Source organism: Ochotona princeps, chromosome 2, assembly GCF_030435755.1.
Source record: "Ochotona princeps isolate mOchPri1 chromosome 2, mOchPri1.hap1, whole genome shotgun sequence".
Taxonomy (NCBI): Eukaryota; Metazoa; Chordata; class Mammalia; order Lagomorpha; family Ochotonidae; genus Ochotona; species Ochotona princeps.
The window spans coordinates 15,965,895-15,983,858 of NC_080833.1; the positions used below are offsets into that span (position 1 = coordinate 15,965,895).

Below are 17,964 nucleotides of genomic sequence, written 5' to 3' on the forward strand. Positions count from 1 at the left end.
ATTGCGGCCATTTGGGGGAGTTAATCAGCAGATGGAAGATCTCTCTCTGTCTCTCCTTCTCCCTCTGTAACTGTGTTTTAAATACTTTTTTTTTTAAGAGGTTAGAGACAGGTGCATGGCATAGCAGTTAAGTCACCACTTGGGGCTCCCACATCCCATATCTGTACTTGAACCTGGGTTTGAGTCCCAGTTCCACTTCCACTTCATATATATATATTTTTATGTTGATGATCTTTACATAGTTGATTAGGGCGCAAAGGATCAAGGGCTACAGGAAAGTGGATAATACCATTGTTTCTACATTCTGTTTTTTCCTTCCTGTAACTGGGGGAGGAGGATGATAAAGGGAGAACCCCACCCAGCCTCCCACCCATCCCAGGGTCCCCGATGTGAGGCATGCTCTGAGAACAATGCTCAAGTGGTTTTGATAGTTCAACAGTCATGAATTGCTGCCAATCTCGCCAATTTCAACTCATGCTGGTGGGGGCTATAGCCCAGCCCAACCCAGCTGGCACACAATCCCAGTCCTCACGTGCACTGGTAAGTGTTGCAGCTGAACCTGGCCTGAGATACACTCTATTCTGGTGCTTGGACTCACCAGTGGGTGATGTGAACTGGCCCAGCCACGTCCGCCCCTGACCTGCACCAAATGTATGCCAGTGAGTACCATTCCCTGGCCTGGTCTGGGTTGCTCCCTATTGTGGTTCTTACGCTTCTCTGCTGGGAACTCCTCCATCAGAACCTCTCCCAATGCCAGATCTTGCACACACTGGTGGGTCTGTGGGCTAGCCCTACTCAGTTTACCTCCTGTTCTAGCAGGAACAGTGGCCTTTCATGACCAGCCTTCAACCCATTCCAGTTTTAATTATTGGGTGTTACAGCCCAGCCAAGTCTGGTCCACACGCAGACACAGCTCACACCTGGCTTGAACTAGGCTTCACACCAACATCGGTTGCTGCTGGAGTCTAGCCCAGTTTGGTACACCCAGCCCCAGTTCACACTTGTGCCGAGGGACACTGCAGCCGTATTCATACCAGAAAGCAGCTCCCACTTCAGCCCCCACACTCACCAGTGGGAACCACAACCCAGCCATGGCTTCCCCTTAGCTCCTTAGCCAGGCTATCTTTCCAGCCATAGTTCTTGCTCATGCTAGTGGTTGCTCTGACTCAGCTTGGCATAGTCCCTCACCTGTCATGACCTCTGACCTTTGGATGCTGTAGCCTGGCCTGATCTGGCCTGCACTCAGTCTTGACTCTCACTGGCAGGTGCTAGAACCTGGCCCTGCTCAGTCTGCTCCCATCCCTGGCTCATGCAAACCAGTAGGTGTAACAGCCTAACCCAGCGTGACCTGTGATCCAGCCTGGTTTCTGCTCTTGTTGGTGAGCTAAGGTTTGCTCGGCCCTGCCAGGTCTGCCCCCTTCCAAAACAAACCCACAAATTACTCCACAGTTGGAGCTACTTTGCCCAGCTTGTCTGACCCCCAGGTCTGGACCATGCAATCACCAGCAGGAGTTATGACCCACTTGGGGAGTTTCCTGCATTTCCCACTTGACTCACTCTATGACCCAGATCTCATATGTGCCAGTGGGTGTTAAGCCCTTGCCTGGCATAGCCTGTCCCTCCAACTTAGCCTTGTATGAGCTGGTCAACGTTGCAGCCTGGCATGCCCCACATCCTGTTTTAGAATGCACATGTGGGTGCTGCAGCCTGGATCTGCCCAGACTGTTCTTGGTTCCTGTACCCGAGAGTGATAGCAGGTTCCATGGTCACGCCTAGCTCAGCCCATCCCCCCTCAACTCTTGAGCTAACCAGCAGGACTTGTATTTCCACAAGGTTTGGCCCACACATCCTCCATGGAATCTACCCCCAGACCTGGTTCTTTCACATGCTGGTTAGTGCCATGGCCCTGCCTAATGTGATCCGTCTCCTGTTACGACATTCAGTCGGGTACTAGGATCTACCCCTGCTAGACAGGTCCTCAATCCTAGCTTTCACATGGATTGGTGTGTAGTGGTCAGCTATATTCATGATAAGAAGCCCTACTCAGGACTCACACGTAGGCTGGTGTATCAGTCTGACTCATATAGGTCGTCAGGTCACTCCCCACCAAACCACCAGGTCTCAGTCCCTTCACTTACCTGCAAGTACAGTGACCCTGTTGTTGGGAGTCCCTCAGGATTTATTCCTTATCTACCTTATTCTTGGTTGTCCCTAGGCAGCAATTCCACACCCGACAGACCCTAGAGCTTGCTACTGGGAGGCCAGTAGGTGAAACCGGTGCCACTTGGTGCACTGGCCACCCAAAAGTGCAGGACACACTCACCATGTGGCAGTGGCGGCTGTGGCTAGGGCCCCAGGCATTGAGTCCGACCTGGCTCAGACACCTCCAGCAACCTGTGATGGCTGCTACCCTGTTACACTGCTGTGTACAGATGATCACTCCAGAGACTTGTCAGCCTCTGATTCTCCTAGCTCCTGAATGCTCTGCACAAGGACAACTTAGTAAATAGCCTCCAGCTGTGTTTCACTGAGTTTGCTTAAGACTTGTCTCTCAAGAGTTCAGCATTACGGTACTGGAGAGTGGTGAAACCATTGAAGGCAGAGCCTTGGGACCCAGTACAGCGGCTCAGTGGCTAAATCCTCACTGTGTATTCCTATCTCCCAGCAAGTTCCTGGCTCCTGGTTTTGGATCTGCTCAGCTCCACTTGGATCACTTGGGGAGTGAGCCAGCAAATGGAACATCTTTCCGTCTCTCCTCACAGTAAATCTGCCTTTCCAATAAAAGTAAATAAAGCTTTAATAAAAAAGAGGCCGGGCCTCATGGGAGGTGATTGGGCCATTATGGGCTATACCCTTGCAAGAGACTAACGTGTATTTTTGGGGGACTGGATCTAGGGATTATGGCTTATTGGGCTGGGATGGTGACTGGGAGCGATCGGGTACAGGACCAGATTGGTTGGCACACACTGAGCCAAATTCCTCAGCCCATTCTCCCTTCCTGGCTCTCCAGGTGACTTCAGTCTCATGTTCACCCCAACCCACAGCTCTCTGCCATGAGGCAGTCTCATGTTCACCCCAACCCACAGCTGTCTGCCTTGAGGCCCCGAGCAGAGGCCGATAGCAGCATCATGTTCTCGGACCTCCAGATGACCAGCTAAATACACCTTTTCTCTTTATAAAGCACCCAGCCCCTTGTGTTTTGTTCTAGTAACACAAAACAGACCCGTAGGCAGAGTCAAGGTCCTGGTGGCAGAGGATGGCCCACCAATCTCATTAGGCGAGAGAAATGGAGGTACAATCAGAGATAGTGGAAAGAGTCGAGCCGTGCCTCCTCCTGCGTCGGCTGGAGAACTGCCGGTGCCTGCTCGATCCTCTGCAGGGGTTCATTTTATTCCATATGATGAACATCTGGTTTTCTAAAACCTTCAACTTCATCTCGCTGAAGAGAAGCCGTTCAAGGAGCTTGTCCTGGAGGGCAAAGCAGGCCTGCATTCTCTCAAGTTCTTTGGGGTTTATGGTGGTGTTGGTGCAGTTGGCTTCTGCAGTATTTGTTTTCTCTGCCTCCTCCTAAACTCCCCAACCCCAGAAAAAGGGAAGCATTAGTTAAAACCGGCAATCCAGGTCCTCACTAAACTTCTACTTCATGCCAGGTGGTTTGTAAATGTTATTAGTGTTTACAACACAGCCTTTAATTGCTTATTCGATAGGCTGGCATTGTGCTGTGGCTGGTGAAGCCACTGTCTGCAATGGTGGCATCCCATATGGGCACTAGTCTGTGTCCAACTCCATTTCTGATCCAACTCCCTGATAATAGTCTGAGAAAAACCACAAAAGATGGCCCAAGGGTTAGGGTCCCTGCACTCACATGGGAGATGTGGATGAAGCTCTTGGGTCCTGGCTTTGACCTTGCCCACAGCTGGCTGTTGGCAATTAACTAGGGAGTGAACCAGCAGATGGAAGCTCTCTCTCACCCGTGTGTAACTCTGTCTTGCATAATCAATGAATAATTTTAAAAGTTTTACATCTGCTGGTTCACTCCCCAAATGCTGCAAAGGCCAGAGCTGTACCAGTCTGAAGCCAGGATCATAGAACTTCTGGGTCACCCACATGGGCACAGGGACCTCGGGACTTGAACCGTCTTCTGCTGCCTTCCCAGGCACATCAGCAGGGAATTGAATTAGAAACAGAGTAGCTGGGTCCAGCACAGTGGCCTAGTGGCTAAAGTCCTCACCTTGCATGTGCCAGGATGCCATATGAGTGCACTGCTTCATATCCTGGCTATTCCACTTCCCATCCAGCTCCCTGCTTGTGGCCTGGGAAAGCAAGGGAGGATGCCCAAGGCTTTGGGACCCTGCACCCATGTGGGAGACCTGGAAGAAGCCTCTGGCTCCTGGCTTTGGACAGGCTCAGTTCCAGCCATTGGGGCCATTTGGGGAATTAACCAGCAGATGGAAGAGCTTTTTCTCTGTCTTTCCTTCTCTTTCTCTGTAAAATCTGCCTTTCCAATAATAAGAAATAAATCTAAGAGAGAGAGAGAGAGAGAGAGAGAGAGAGAGAGAGAGAGAGGCCAGAACTCAAACTAGGACCTACATGGGATGCCTGCACCACAGGTAGAGGCCTTACTCACTATGTTTAGCACCAGCCCTATAGATCTTTTTTTAAATTTTTATTTGAAGAGCAGAGAGTTTGAAACAGTCAGGGAGAAAGAGAGAGAGAGAGAGGAGAGAGACAGAGAACCCATTTGCTGGTTCACTCTCCAAATTCCTGCAAAAGTGAGGGGCACTCAGAGGTGGCAGAAATCCAATTGCTTCCCTTAGGGTCTGCATTAGCAGGAAGCTGGAGTCAGGGGTTGGAGCTGGGAACCAAGCTCAGGTATCCCAGTATGGGGTATGGGTGTCTTATCCATTAGCTAAACACTCATCGCCTTAAAACATTTCAGAGATGTGTTTATCAAACAAATTAAATTTTGTCTTAACCTATTCTCACTCTGGCCTGGAAATAGAGCATCTTTATCACATTTTGAGGGTAAGGGACTTGGGGTTTAGCAGAGGGTTATCAGTCCTTTTACTCTTAAAGATTTGATTGTTTGAAAGACAAGAGTTACAGAGAGCGCGAGGAAGAGAGAGAGAGAATCTTTTTCTTCTTCTTCTTCTTTTTTTTTTTTTTTTTTTTTTTGGAAAGGCAGATATACAAAGAGGAGGAGAGACAGAGAGGAAGATATTCTGTCCGATGATTCACTCCCCCAGTGACTGCAACGGCCGGTGCTGCACCGATCCAAAGCCAGGAGCTAGGAACCTCCTCCAGGTCTCTCACGCGGGTGCAGGGTCCCAAGGCTTTGGGCCGTCCTGGACTGCTTTCCCAGGCCACAGGCAGGGAGCTGGATGGGAAGTGGAGCTGCCAGGATTAGAACCGGCGCCCATATGGGATCCCCGTGTATTCAAGGCAAGGACTTTAGCTGCTAGGCCATGCCGCCGGGCCCGAGAGAGATTCTTCTATCTGCTGGCCACTCCCCAAATGACTGCAAGGACTAGGCTGGTCCAAAGCCAGTAGGCAGGAGCTTCTTCTGGGTCTCCCACGTAAGAGTAGGAGCCCAATCACTTGGGCCATCCTCCATCATTTTTTCAGGCCCATTGGAGGAGAGCTGGAATGAAAGTAGAGCAGCTGGGACTTAACCAGAGCCCATACAGGATGCTGGCATTGCAGGCAGTAGCTTTACTCTCTGTGTGCCACAGTGCCAGCCCCTAGCGCACATCCGTTTCTCAGTATCATGCAGCTCCTCTCCCCACCCCCTCTATCACTTTGCCTTTGATCATAGGAATAGCTCAAGTGGCCAGTCACCTGCAAGCCACAGCTGACACAAAGCCTCTTGGTTGATGGTGTGCGAGCTCTTCCCTCCGGCAAGGCCTCGGTTAGGTCAGCTGTACAGCAAACCCCTCTCCAGGCTCTCCTTCACTGTGGCTGTCACCCACATATTTCTGTGTCCTGAGTCTTTGTCTTTCTCCCACGGCTCTCTGAGCATTTTTGTTAAGCTCAGTAAAACCTCACACTGTCAAATACTGCTGGTTCTGACACGCTTCTCTCGGTGTAACCTCGCCTGCCTCCCACTCCAGTTATAATGAACACTTTAGTTCTTTTTTTTTTGTTTTTTTTTGTTTTTTTTTTTTTTGGATTAAGCTATAAACTATTGGTTCTTGAAACATTTAAAATCTAGACATTTCAGACATAAACATAAACACATACATATTACAACAAATGTTTATAAAGGTCATGAATACGAGAGAAGTGCTCCTTCCTCCCAATCTCATCTTTGCAGTGATAATCCTGCACTTGGTATTTATTTTTCCTGTGTATTTCCTTTGCCACTAGTTCTCAATGGGAGGACATTTGGCAAGTTCCGCAGATGCTTGGCAGTCACAGATGGGGCAGAGGGGGTGGCGCTAGCATCCTGTGGGCAAAGGCCAGAGATGCTGCCCGCCCCTGCAGCCAAGGATTATGCCGGCTGGATGGCCAAGAGCACAGAGGTGGAGGCCCAGAATCCTAAGCTACTTTTACTACACATGCGCATCTGTGTGCACTGCAAGGCATTGTTTTGCATTTTTTGAACAAGCGCTAAAAGTTGTTACAAGTACATCTCTGCTGTCTTCATTAGGACATTTCAGAGGCATATCAATGAGCAGGCATCTCTACTTCATTCTTTTTTACTTTTTGCAGTTGAGTCATTACTGCCACCCAGGCAGAGTGACAGCCACGATGAAGGAGGAAAGCCTGGAGAGGGGTTTGCTGTACAGCTCATCTAACTGAGGCCTTGAGGAGGGAAGAGATCGCACACCATCAACCAAGAGGAAGCTGCAAGGCAGGGATGGAGACCCAAGATTTGGATTTCTTATTCTTTCCCTGTTACTCCAGCACCATCCTTGTCTCCCGTTTCTGATTTAGTAGTAAATATCCCCATTTCCCAGCTGAAGCCAAGCCCCTTCTTGCTCACCTTCTGGGGCCCTGAGGGTGTGGACCTGGGTTCATACTTGAGAAGCCAGTTGCTTAGTAACAGCAGCAGGAATAGGAACCCAAACAAGATTGGCTTATAGTTCATGAGCCAAACCACCAGAGCTCCCAGGATGCCGGAGGAGGCCAGGACCCCACGGAGACTCCTAAAGAGAAAGAGCAGCTCCCCCAGCATTATGGCAGGGAGGCCCCTGGGCCCTGGGGCCCTGCCTCTGTGTGCTGCATGGCAGCAAAAAGGCCACCCTCCCCTCTGCGTCATAAGTAGCTCCCTCCCCCACCCAGCTGCCGTGTAACAGTGGGGCTACTTCTTCCCACACGGAGGACAAACATCATGTGCATTACCCTGCAGCACCTTACAACCACGGGTGATGGAGGCCATGGCAACACTTCGTGGCTTCAACAGTACCTCTGGGCCAGGCCCCTGGGAATCAAATGACTGCAGAGAAAAATGACTCAAAATCTGGAAATGCCTCTGTGCCTGTTCAAGTTCATGAATGCCTTCTGATGGAGCCACCTGTCGTCACCCACCATGTTAGGAGAAGGTAACTCGACTGGCAAAATGTTGACTTGGGTCCTTGCTGTAAAGTTGTTACCTTTCAATTTTAATGTCTAAGAGCCAGGGGCCTCTTCTGGCAGCTGAAGGGTCCCAAGGTTTTGGGCCACCCTCCGTTGCTTTCCCAGGCCATAAGCAGGGCGCTAGATGAGAAGTGGTGCAGCCGGGACATGAACTGGCACCCTTATATGATATCCTGGCACTTACAAGGGGGAGGATTAGCCAACTGAGCCATCGCTCTGGGCCCAGCACTGTAGCCTAGTGGCTAAAGTTCTCACCTTGCATGCCCGGGATCCCATATAGGTGCCAGTTCTAATGCTGGCATTCCGCTTCCCTTCCAGCTCCCTGCTTGTGGTTTGGGAAGGCAGTAGAGGACAGCCCAGGGCCTTAGGACCCTGCACCCATGTGGGAGACCTGGAAGAGCTCCTGGCTCCTGATTTCAGCTTGGCTTAGCACCAAACCTTGCCGGTACTTGGGGAGTGAGCCAGAGGATGGAATATGTTTCTCTCTGTCTCTCCTTCACTCTGTAAATCTGACTTTCCAATTTAAAAAATATATACATATAAAAAATAAAGGGGAGCATTGGTCATAGGAACATGGTCATGGGTATTCCAACCCCCATGTTTGTTTGTTTTTTTCGTGTTTAGAATGCTTGTTCATGTATTTTTACTAATTTGATTTTTTATTATGTTTTTGACAATCTTTACCCAACCCCCATGTTAATCGATAGGCAAACACTTGCCCTCCCAAACTTCATTGAAATAGTTTACACAAATTACATGTATTTTATAATGACATCTCTGTAATTACCTCACTGGACATAGAAAACATGTCCGTCACTACCAGGAAGTTTCCTTGCTCTGGCAGCCGGCCCCACCCTCCCTCCAGGAAGCTGGTGCTCAGCACAGACTCGTTTTACCAGTTTTAAAACTTTGTCAACGAGCTAGAAAACAAAAAAAACAAAACCCTATGTTTCGAAGAAACAAAAGGCAACTCTAGGTAAGTGTCATAAATGGAGATAAGATAGAAGAACACAAGATCTGTTACAGTGTTGGGTCCTCACAGGTTTTCTAGAGGGTTTAAAGGAACAAATCACCAGCCCCCATGGCTAGGAAGAATGAACTCGGAGTAGGAAAGGTGTTTTGTGCACAGGGATCAGGGATGTGTGAGTTGGGGGACCTGCGGTGGGGAGGCAGCCCAGACCCAGGCTGAGTGCCTTGGGGCTAGGGCAGTTCCCCTGGGGCACGTCGTTCCATTTCCACAGAAGCGCTCGAGCGCCTCACGGTTTCCCCAGTCCAATCCAACTGCAGAGATAAAAAATGACCTATCGGTTATATTTCTGCCCCTCCCCCTCAGACTGTAAGTTCTTTGAAAGCAAAAGCTTCACTATTACACCCTTGTTACGTAACGGGCAGCCGAACGAATGAACAAACGCACGCGGCCGCCTCGGAGGCGCAGGCTGGCCCAGAATCCTTTCAGGGCCGTTGGTGGACCCCAAAGGCCGAGGAGGCGCTCTAGGATGCCGCCGTGCCGCTCTAGGCCCGAGGACGCTGCTCTATGGCAACGGGGGCGGGGCGGGGCCTTTTTGTCCCGACGCGGCGGGAGCGCGCTGGTGCGCGTGCGTCAGCGGCCGCTGTCTGCGTCGAGCGACCGAGTCGAAGCGAAGCTCCGGACCCACGGATCGACTGACCGAGCGGCCCCTGCGGCCGTCGGCGGCCAGGCGGCCCGAGATGTTGTCGGGGAAGAAGGCGGCAGCCGCAGCGGCAGCCGCGGCCGCGGCGGCAGCAGCCGGCACGGAGGCGGGCCCCGGAGCTGCGGGCGGCGCCGAGAACGGCTCCGAGGTGGCCGCGCCGCCCGCGGGCCTGGCGGGCCCCACCGAAGTCGGGCCGGGGGCGGCCGGGGAGCGCACGCCCCGCAAGAAGGAACCTCCTCGGGCTTCACCCCCCGGCGGCTTGGCCGAGCCGCCGGGCTCCGCCGGTCCTCAGGCCGGGCCTACCGTCGTGCCTGGGTCGGCCACCCCCATGGAAACGGGAATAGCAGAGACTCCGGAGGGACGACGAACCAGCCGGCGCAAGCGGGCGAAGGTGAGACCCGAACCCTTGTCTCCAGCCGTACTTCGGGGTTGGGGTGTGGTGGGCGTTGAGGGGGACTGCCCCAGGGCGTCCCGCTTCCTCTGTCCCCATCTGGGACCTGGAGCCCCGCGACCACCGACCTGAGTTCCACTTGGCTTCTAGAAGGGCGAGAAGGGAAGGTGCTAGTCGGTGCGGAACCGGGCCTTTTGTGCCGGGAGCCGGCCGACCTGAGTGAGGGGCGGGGAGATACTTTACTCGTTGCATCCTGTGCGCCTCCTTTTTTTTCTTTTTTCTTTTTTTTTAATTCTAAGTAGCTGGGGGAAAAAAAATGGCTCCCTGCGGTGGAGCTGTGGCTGGCGTGTCCGTCGGGAGCTGTAGGGCTGCGGGGCCGGGGATGCTTAGGGGAGCGCCTCTCCCTGTGGGCGGAAAGAAAGGAACTGGGGAGGCGGGGGTGGTTTTGGTTTGGTTTGAGTCTAAAGAGTGTTTTGGTCTTTTCTGTTAAAGGCTCGACACTTTTTTTTTTTTTTTGCAAATGAGTTTGGTGGAAAAGTGTAAATGGGGTGCTGATTGTCCATTGGGGTGCAGAATCTATGGGAAAAGGAAGCCCGGCCACAGAACCGGAGCGTGCAGACAATAGGAGCCTCGCCTCTTGGGGTGCAGCTCACACCAGCACTTGATTGTGGCTGAACACCTTGGCACAGGGAGTAGTGCCAGCCCCGTTTTAGGATTGAGTAAACAATGGGAGTGACTTGTCTGAAAGTCACAGAGCCCCGGTGGAGCCGGGCCGTTAGCCCCAGACGGGTCCTGGCAAGGTGCCCTCGGCGGCTCAAACAAAGGAGCACATGGGACCCGAATTGTGCAGGGCTCCGGGGGCTCTGCCCTCGTGGGGTTTTTTTTGTTTTTTGTTTTTTTTTCCTGGAGAGTCCACGGTGTAGTTGAATAGAGTAAAGCTAATAAGCAAGTAGAGCGATGTATATAATGCTTGGGAAAATTGCCAGTTTAGAGTTTCTCGGGGCAGATGCCGAGGGGGCTGTGTGAGGAACCCCCCAGGTGAGTGCTGGCCAGGACGAGAGCCCTCAGACCCAAGTGCCCACTGAGACTCCAGGCTTCTCGTAGGTGTGCCCAGTGCTGCTGAAACGGCTGTTGGGGGTACAAACTTTTGGAGGCTTATACCAAGTTGTAAAAAAGGCTCAGAGTTTGGCAACCCCAGACCACAGAGACTCTGAGGGTTTTATTTGAATTTTTAAAAAATTTTATTGTTTAAGTAGAAAACACGGCTTGAAACCCTGTGACCTTTTTTCTGTAAGTTTTTTTTTTTTTTTTTTAATTGGAAAGGCAGATATACAGAGAGAAGGAGTTGTAGAGAGAAAGATCTTCTGTGCGCTGGCTCAGTCCCCAAGTGGCCGCGATGGTCAGAGCTTTGATACTTGATGGCTGCTACTGGATAAAGCTGTTTGTTTATCCTTTCATTATTTCATGGGCTTGTGGGTTGTTTCCACTTTTTGCTAAGAATATAAACACAAATTCTGTGTTGACATGTTGTCTGTTTTCTTGGTTTTATATAAAACCTGGAAGTGACATTGCCAGTCAAGGGCATTCAGTGTAGCTTTTGGAGAAACTGCCAGTTTTCTGTAGCAGCTGCATTGCCAGCAGTGCCAGTTGTAACTGCTCCCTACCCTGGTCCGCACTGGACACTGCTCACCCTGACAGAGTGTGTCTAGGGGGTGTCTGATGACGAGCTTCTAGCTCTGTGATCCTTTTGGGGGTGGTTTTTGTGTGTGATAGGAGGTAGAGATTCCCCTTAACCCTTTTGCACGTGGATATCCAATTGCCCCAGTGTAGTTTGTTGAATGATTGGCACCCTTGATTGATCATGAAAGGGCTTATTTCTGGGCTCTCAATTTTGTCTCATTGACCTATATTGCCATTCTTAGGCCAGCACCACACTGCTTTTGTTACTCCTTGTTGGCTTCAGAATAGTTTGAAATCAGGTGGTGGGATTTCTTCAGCTTGGCTCTTCTCTTTATTCTTTTCGTTTCTGTGTGAATTTGTGCAGAAAGGATGCTGGGGTTTGTTTGGGGGTTGTATTGGCATAATGTTTTTGTTCTTGTAATTCTGCTGTGCTTTCTTTTTTATCCTGCTAAACTCTTAAACTTTCAGAAGAAAATGTGTGTGTGTATTTATTTGGGGAGAAAACGAAACAAGGAACTGGAGAAACCTGCCTATTTGTTCCCAGTCTTAGGAGCCAGAGTAAACAGACCCCAGGATGTAATACATAAGCTAGGGATGGGGAACCTTCTGTCTGACAAGAGCCGTGTGGACGCTCGTAACAGCATTTGTGTGCTGTACTAAATTACGACCCTAAAAATTAGCCTGTTATATAGAGTTATTGAATTTTGAGTCCTGGCCAAAGTTGCCTTGTCCAGGTCAGACCAGTGGCCAAACCAGGTAATTCCATAGGCTTTACGCAGCCTGTGGGCTGGATGTTGCCAATCCCTAACTTAAGGAGTGTGAAAGAAGCTGAGACCAATGTATGTAGACCTTGCTTCAAGAATTCTGAGGAGTACACAGGAGTTACAGCTGTATTTTATGGCCTAAAAACATGTCAAGACAAAGGGATCCCCTCTCCTCTCTTAAAAAAATCACACAGTTGGGGCTGGCGCAGTAACCTAGTAGCCAAAGTCCTCACCTTGAACGCACCGGGATCCCATGTGTATACCGGTTTGTATCCCAGAGACCCCGCTTCCCATCCAGCTCCCTGCTTATAGGCTAGGAAAGCAGTCAAGAACGGCTCAAAGCCTTTGGACCTTGCACCTGCATGGGAGACCTGGAAGAGGCTCTGGGCTCCTGGCTTCAGATCAGTTCAGCTCTGGCAGTTGTGGCCTCTTGGGAAGTGAATCAGCAGACAGAATATCTTCCTCTCTGTCTCTCCTGTCTTTATATCTGGCTTTGCAGTAAAAATAAATCTTAAAAAAAAAAATAAAGAAAATCACACAGTTAAAATTGTTAGGATGTTGGAAGTGATTCAGAAAATTGATGGTCCCTGGAGCTTAACTTTGACTAGTTTTAGAATGTAAGGCTGGAAATTGGTAAATTTGTAGTTCAGGAACCCTGTGTAGTTTCATGAATGGTGAGCTGAAAAAAGACAGAATTTAGAAAAGTATTCAAGAGGTACCTGTGCCTTAGCCTGACAAGTTAAGCCTCCTGGCCTGCCATACGGATGGCTGTTTGAGTAGCAGCTACTCCACCTCCCACCCAGCTCGCTGCCTACAACCTGGCTAAACAGCCGAGGATGGCTACAAAGCTTGGGCTCCTGTGCCCATGTGGGAGACCTGGAAAAAACCACTGGCTTCTGTCCCAGCTCTGGCCTTTCTGGCCATGAGGGAGTGAACAAGCAGATGGAAGAACTCTGGATCTTTCTTCTCTGTGTTGTAACTCTGCCTTTCAAATAAAAATAATTCTTAAAAGAAAACAAGAAGTGTTGAAGGCAGGTTAACTTTTTGGAGTTGATTCATCTTCCTCTGATTCTTTTTCCTCATGTAAAATAAGTCTGCCATGTAAATTTATTATGTTTAGATGTAAATAAAACACTTATTGCTATTTTTGGTGTGTGTATATATATATATAAATATATATTGGCATATAAAAAATATATATTACCAGTAATTAATGCCATTGGAGAAAATAATCGAAACATGCTTGGAATATGGTACAAAGTGGTTTGAGAAGAGGCAAGGAGTCCAGGGACCGCAAGTGAAGGCTGGAAATAATGGGCAAGTGAATTTAATTGGAGACGGAAATTAATAGGAGCAAGGTAGATAGGCTGAATCAGTAGTGTTTTTGGTGTAGTTACAGCCAAGTACACAGTGCATGAAGTTTGTGCTGGTCCATGTGATAGTCTTTACAACATGTGGTTAAGTTGAAGTTAACATTTGTTTCCTCAGTTGATCGTGTCCAGTAGCTACAATTTGCCGGTGTTGAATGTACAGATAGAAAACATTTTTGTTCTCTGAGAAAGTCCTATCAGCACTGAACTACATGAAGTGCAGACCCAAAATGTTAGGAGAATTCAGAGAAGATTCTTTAAAAAGATTTATTTAGGCCCAGTGCAGTAGCCTAGCAGCTAAAGTCCTTGCCTTGCATGCACCGGGATCCCATATGGGTGCCGGTTCTAATCCCTACCACCCCGCTTTCCATCCAGCTCCCTGCTTGTCAACTGGGAAAGCAGTCAAGGACGGCCCAAAGCCTTGGGACCCTCTATTATCTATCCTCTTCTCTGTATATCCTACTTTCCAGTAAAAAAAAAAAAAAATTTTACAAAAAATTTATTCATTTTGGGCCCGGCGGCGTGGCCTAGCGGCTTAAGTCCTCGTCTTGAAAGCCCCGGGATCCCATATGGGCGCCGGTTCTAATCTCGGCAGCCCTGCTTCCCATCCAGCTCCCTGCCTGTGGCCTGGGAAAGCAGTTGAGGACGGTCCAAAGCTTTGGGACCCTGCATCCGCGTGGGAGACCCGGAAGAGGTTCCTGGTTCCCGGCCTCGGATCGGCGCGCACCGGCCCGTTGCGGCTCACTTGGGGAGTGAAACATCAGACGGAAGATCTTCCTCTCTGTCTCTCCTCCTCTCTGTATATCCGGCTTTCCAATAATAATAAAATCTTAAAAAAAAAATTTATTTATTTTTAATCAGAAAGGCAAATTTACAAAAAGAAGGAGAGACAGAGAAAGATCATCCATCCACTGGGTCATTCCTAAAATGGCAGTAACCGCTGGAGTTGAGCTGATCCTAAGCCAGGAGCCAGGAGCTGCTTCCAGTCTCCCATGTAGGTGCAGCAGGATCCCAAGGCTGCTTTCTAAGGCCACAAGCAGGGAGCTTAATGGGAAGTGGCACAGCTGGCACAGGAATCAGCCTCTGTATGGGATCCCAGCACTTGAAGGTGGAGGATTAGCCAATTGAGCCATTGCACTGAGCCCATGAAAGTTATTTGTAAGTTTAGAATAATCACAAAATAATTTGCAGAGTTAGTGGGCGATGAATTAAGAAAAAGGCAGGAGTAGTTTCTAGGGAGTCGAACAACACTATGGAGTTTCTGACTAGTATATATATATTTTTAAGATTTATTTATTTTATTACAAAGTCTGATATACAGAGAGGAGGAGAGACAGAGAGGAAGATCTTCCGTTTGATGATTCACTCCCCAAGTGAGCCGCAACGGGCTGATGCGTGCCAATCCGATGCCGGGAACCAGGAACCTCTTCCGGGTCTCCCACGTGGGTGCAGGGTCCCAAAGCTTTGGGCCATCCTCGACTGCCTTCCCTGGCCACAAGCAGGGAGCTGGATGGGAAGTGGAGCAGCCGGGATTAGAACCGGCGCCCATATGGGATCCCGGGGCTTTCTTTTGTTTTTTTTTTTTAAAGATTTATTTTATTTTTATTACAAAGTCAGATATACTGAGAGGAGGAGAGAGAGAGAGGAAGTGGAACCGCCGGGATTAGAACCAGCGGCTATATGGGATCAAGGCGAGGACTTTAGCTGCTAGGCCACGCCGCCAGGCCCAACAGACCAGTATTTATTGAGAAGTAGAGCAAAATATTTTCTAATTTTTTCCTTTTTTTTAAAAGATTTGTTTATTTTCATTACAAGGTCAGATATACAGAGAGGAGGAGAGACAGAGAGGAAGACCTTCCGTCCAATGATTCACTCCCCAAGTGACTGCAACGGCCGATGCTGTGCCGATCCGAAGCTGGGAACCAGGAACCTCTTCCAGGTCTCCTACACGGGTGCAGGGTCCCAAGGTATTGGGCCTTCCTGGACTGCTTTCCCAGGCCACAAGCAGGGAGCTGGATGGGAAGTGGAGCTGCCGGGATTAGAACCGGCGCCCATATGGGATCCTGGGGCGTTCAAGGCAAGGACTTTAGCTGCTAGGCCACACCGCTGGGCCCTAAAATATTTTCTATTTTGCCTTTTTTTTTTTTTTCTTTTTTTGGAGTTTGCCTTCCCATCCCAAAACACTTTTAAACAGAGATGGTCAAGGAAACTTTATTCAGTTTCATTCAAAATGTGTCACTCTGTTTGTGCCAGTTAATGTACTGATTGTCTTTAAAGTGTTAGGACTTGTTTAACACATGAGTTCAGATTCGTTTAATATATTCAAAAATTATTAATTCCCAAAGAACTCTATGGTTTTACGTAATAGTTCCTTTTCTCCTTTTTAAAAATTTTCTTATTTGATGTTAATTACAGGGGTGATCAGGGTGGGAAGGATCAAGGATCAAGGATCAGGGAAAAGTGGATGAAATCATTGCCTCCTTTTGTCTCTGAGGCAAGGGGGGAGACAAAGGGAGAAGCCACACCCAACTTTCCAAAAATCCTAGTACCTAGGGATGGGGAACCACCACCCGATACCAACCCAGAATCCTGCTATAGTCCATGTTCCGAGGGTTCTGATCAAGTGGTTTGGATAGTTCTGAAATGCTGTCGATTTCGCCGATCCAAGGGGGAGGCAGTCCTCCCAGTGCCCACCGGTTGTCATAGTCAACATCAAGTCTCCATTCACCCAGATTTTCGCTGTCATCATTTGCTGGGGTAGTCTTCTCGTTTGCTCTGTTCTCCTTCCTCTGCAATGGTGCCAAACGGGCTGCCATATTCTCCATGTGCGTTACGGTCTGTGTCCACTACTACGCCTTTTTTACTTGCAGGCAGGACCAAGGACCAGGGCCAGGCTACCCGAGCCCTGCCAGCCCCCCCACTCCTGGGACTCATGAACCTGGCACCCACTTTGCAGGTGGGCCCTGGTACCCAGCCCAGGTGACCTGAGCCCCGCTGGATTCCCAACCGCTGGTGCTCACAAACCCTGAGGCATCATCTTGCCCCAGGCTGGCATGGCTTGCCTCACCTGAGTAACCACTGTCACATTGCCCTGTTGTAAACTGGCTGGTGTTGGGGCCCTGACTCGGCACCTCCGCTCCCCCTGCACCCTGTACTGGTTCTTGGATCTGCCAGTGGATTTTTTGAATTAGCCCATCCAGGTCTGTCTCCAGACCTGACCCACATGTATGCTGGTGGGCACTGTAACCTGGCATGGTCAGGGCTGCTCCTTGACTTGGTTCTTGTGCTCACCTGCATGGGCTGCATCCCTACAAAGAATTTTCCCAAGCTCCCAGTGGCAGATCTTTTGCACACCAGTGGGTCCTTGGCCCAGGTTGGCTTTAGCCACCTCTTGTCCTGGCAGGGGCAGTGATGTTGCTCGACCAGTGCATACCCATTCTGGTTCTTACGTTGGGTATTGCAGTCCAGTCACACCTAGTCCGTGCCCGGACTTAGCTTTCTCGTGCTTCAGCAGGAATCAAGACCCTAGTCCAGCCCATTCTATGCCCACACTGGTGCTCATGAGTACCAGTGGGTGCTAGAGTGTAGCTGAGTCTGTCGCTGCCCTGTCGCAGTAGACACCCGTGCTGAGAGAGAGACTATAGCCATGTCCAACCCAGCCTAATACCCTCAGTCTGGCTCTTGTGCTCACTGTTGGGAAACCCAGCCCAGCAGTGGCTTTCCCTTAGCTCCCCAGCCAGGCCGGTTCCCATCAAAAGTTTTTTGGTGTGCCAGCAGAGATTGCACTTTCACAGGACCCCACCCCATTCTTAACCTAACCAGCGGGATTTGCTTCTATAGGTTTGGGCCCACAAGTCCCACATGGAATATAGCCCTGGATCTAGTTCTCTTGCATGATGGTTAATGTCATGTACCTGCCTAAAGTGACCTGTCCGCTGTTCCTACATTCAGTCAGATTCTGGGATTAACCCTGCCTCACAGGCCTCCTGTGCCGTTTCACGTGGACCAGTGTGTTGTGGTCAGCAATGTTCCATGCTAGCAAGCCCAACGCAGGACTTCAGTGTGGGCTGGTGGCTCTGTCTGACCCTTACAGGTCTTCAGGTCTCTCCCCTCCACACCACTGGGTCTCAATCGCCTCGCTTACCCGAAAGTACAGTGACCCTGTCGTTCTGAGTCCTTCAGGAATCATTTCTCAGCTACACGTATGGTTGTCTCGTCCTTGGATGTCTCTAGTTAGTGATTCATCACTTCCAAGTCCCCAGAGTGCATTGCCAGGAGGCCAGTGCACTGGCCACCCGGGCCAAGATGGCGCCAGTCACGTGGCCTTAGCTTGTGCTTTAAATTCCTGACTCAGGAGCTAGGCTCTGCCTTTCTTACCTGGTGGGTGTCTGGATCGATTGGGTGCCCAGCCCAGGCCGAGATGGGAACCCCTTTTATTTTTTTAAAGAGTAATCTTTTTCAAAGATTGCTTTATTTTTTTGAAAGGCAGAGTGACAGAGGGGAAGAGAGTT

The 17,964-nt window shown here is 49.9% G+C and overlaps 2 protein-coding genes across 3 annotated transcripts in view; one reads left to right on the forward strand and one right to left on the reverse strand.

Moving 5' to 3' along the window:
• Nucleotides 1-3,235: 3,235 nt before the first annotated feature.
• Nucleotides 3,236-7,230, reverse strand: TEX46 (testis expressed 46). Its single transcript, XM_012929030.2, has 2 exons — nucleotides 6,986-7,230; nucleotides 3,236-3,567 (listed from the first exon to the last, which is right to left on the reverse strand). The coding sequence occupies exons 1-2, from the start codon at nucleotides 7,175-7,177 to the stop codon at nucleotides 3,274-3,276; spliced, it is 486 nt and encodes a 161-aa protein (XP_012784484.2). The 5' UTR covers nucleotides 7,178-7,230; the 3' UTR covers nucleotides 3,236-3,273.
• A 1,918-nt stretch (nucleotides 7,231-9,148) lies between these two features.
• Nucleotides 9,149-17,964, forward strand: part of KDM1A (lysine demethylase 1A) — a 73,785-nt gene continuing 64,969 nt past the window's right edge. The window contains exon 1 of one of the 2 annotated variants that reach the window (XM_058676695.1): nucleotides 9,149-9,639. In XM_058676695.1, coding sequence (XP_058532678.1) covers nucleotides 9,286-9,639 — 354 coding nt within the window. In that variant the 5' untranslated portion in view covers nucleotides 9,149-9,285. The remainder of the gene's footprint in view (nucleotides 9,640-17,964) is intronic. The other variant, XM_058676701.1, reaches the window with a different exon arrangement.

Bases quoted from the DNA above. Each gene is read 5' to 3' on its own strand.
- TEX46 (XM_012929030.2), bottom strand. From the start codon at position 7,177: ATGCTGGGGGAGCTGCTCTTTCTCTTTAGGAGTCTCCGTGGGGTCCTG. The intron at 3,568-6,985 runs GTGAGCAAGAAG...TGGGGAGTTTAG, and splicing joins CACCCTCAGGGCCCCAGAAG to GAGGAGGCAGAGAAAACAAA.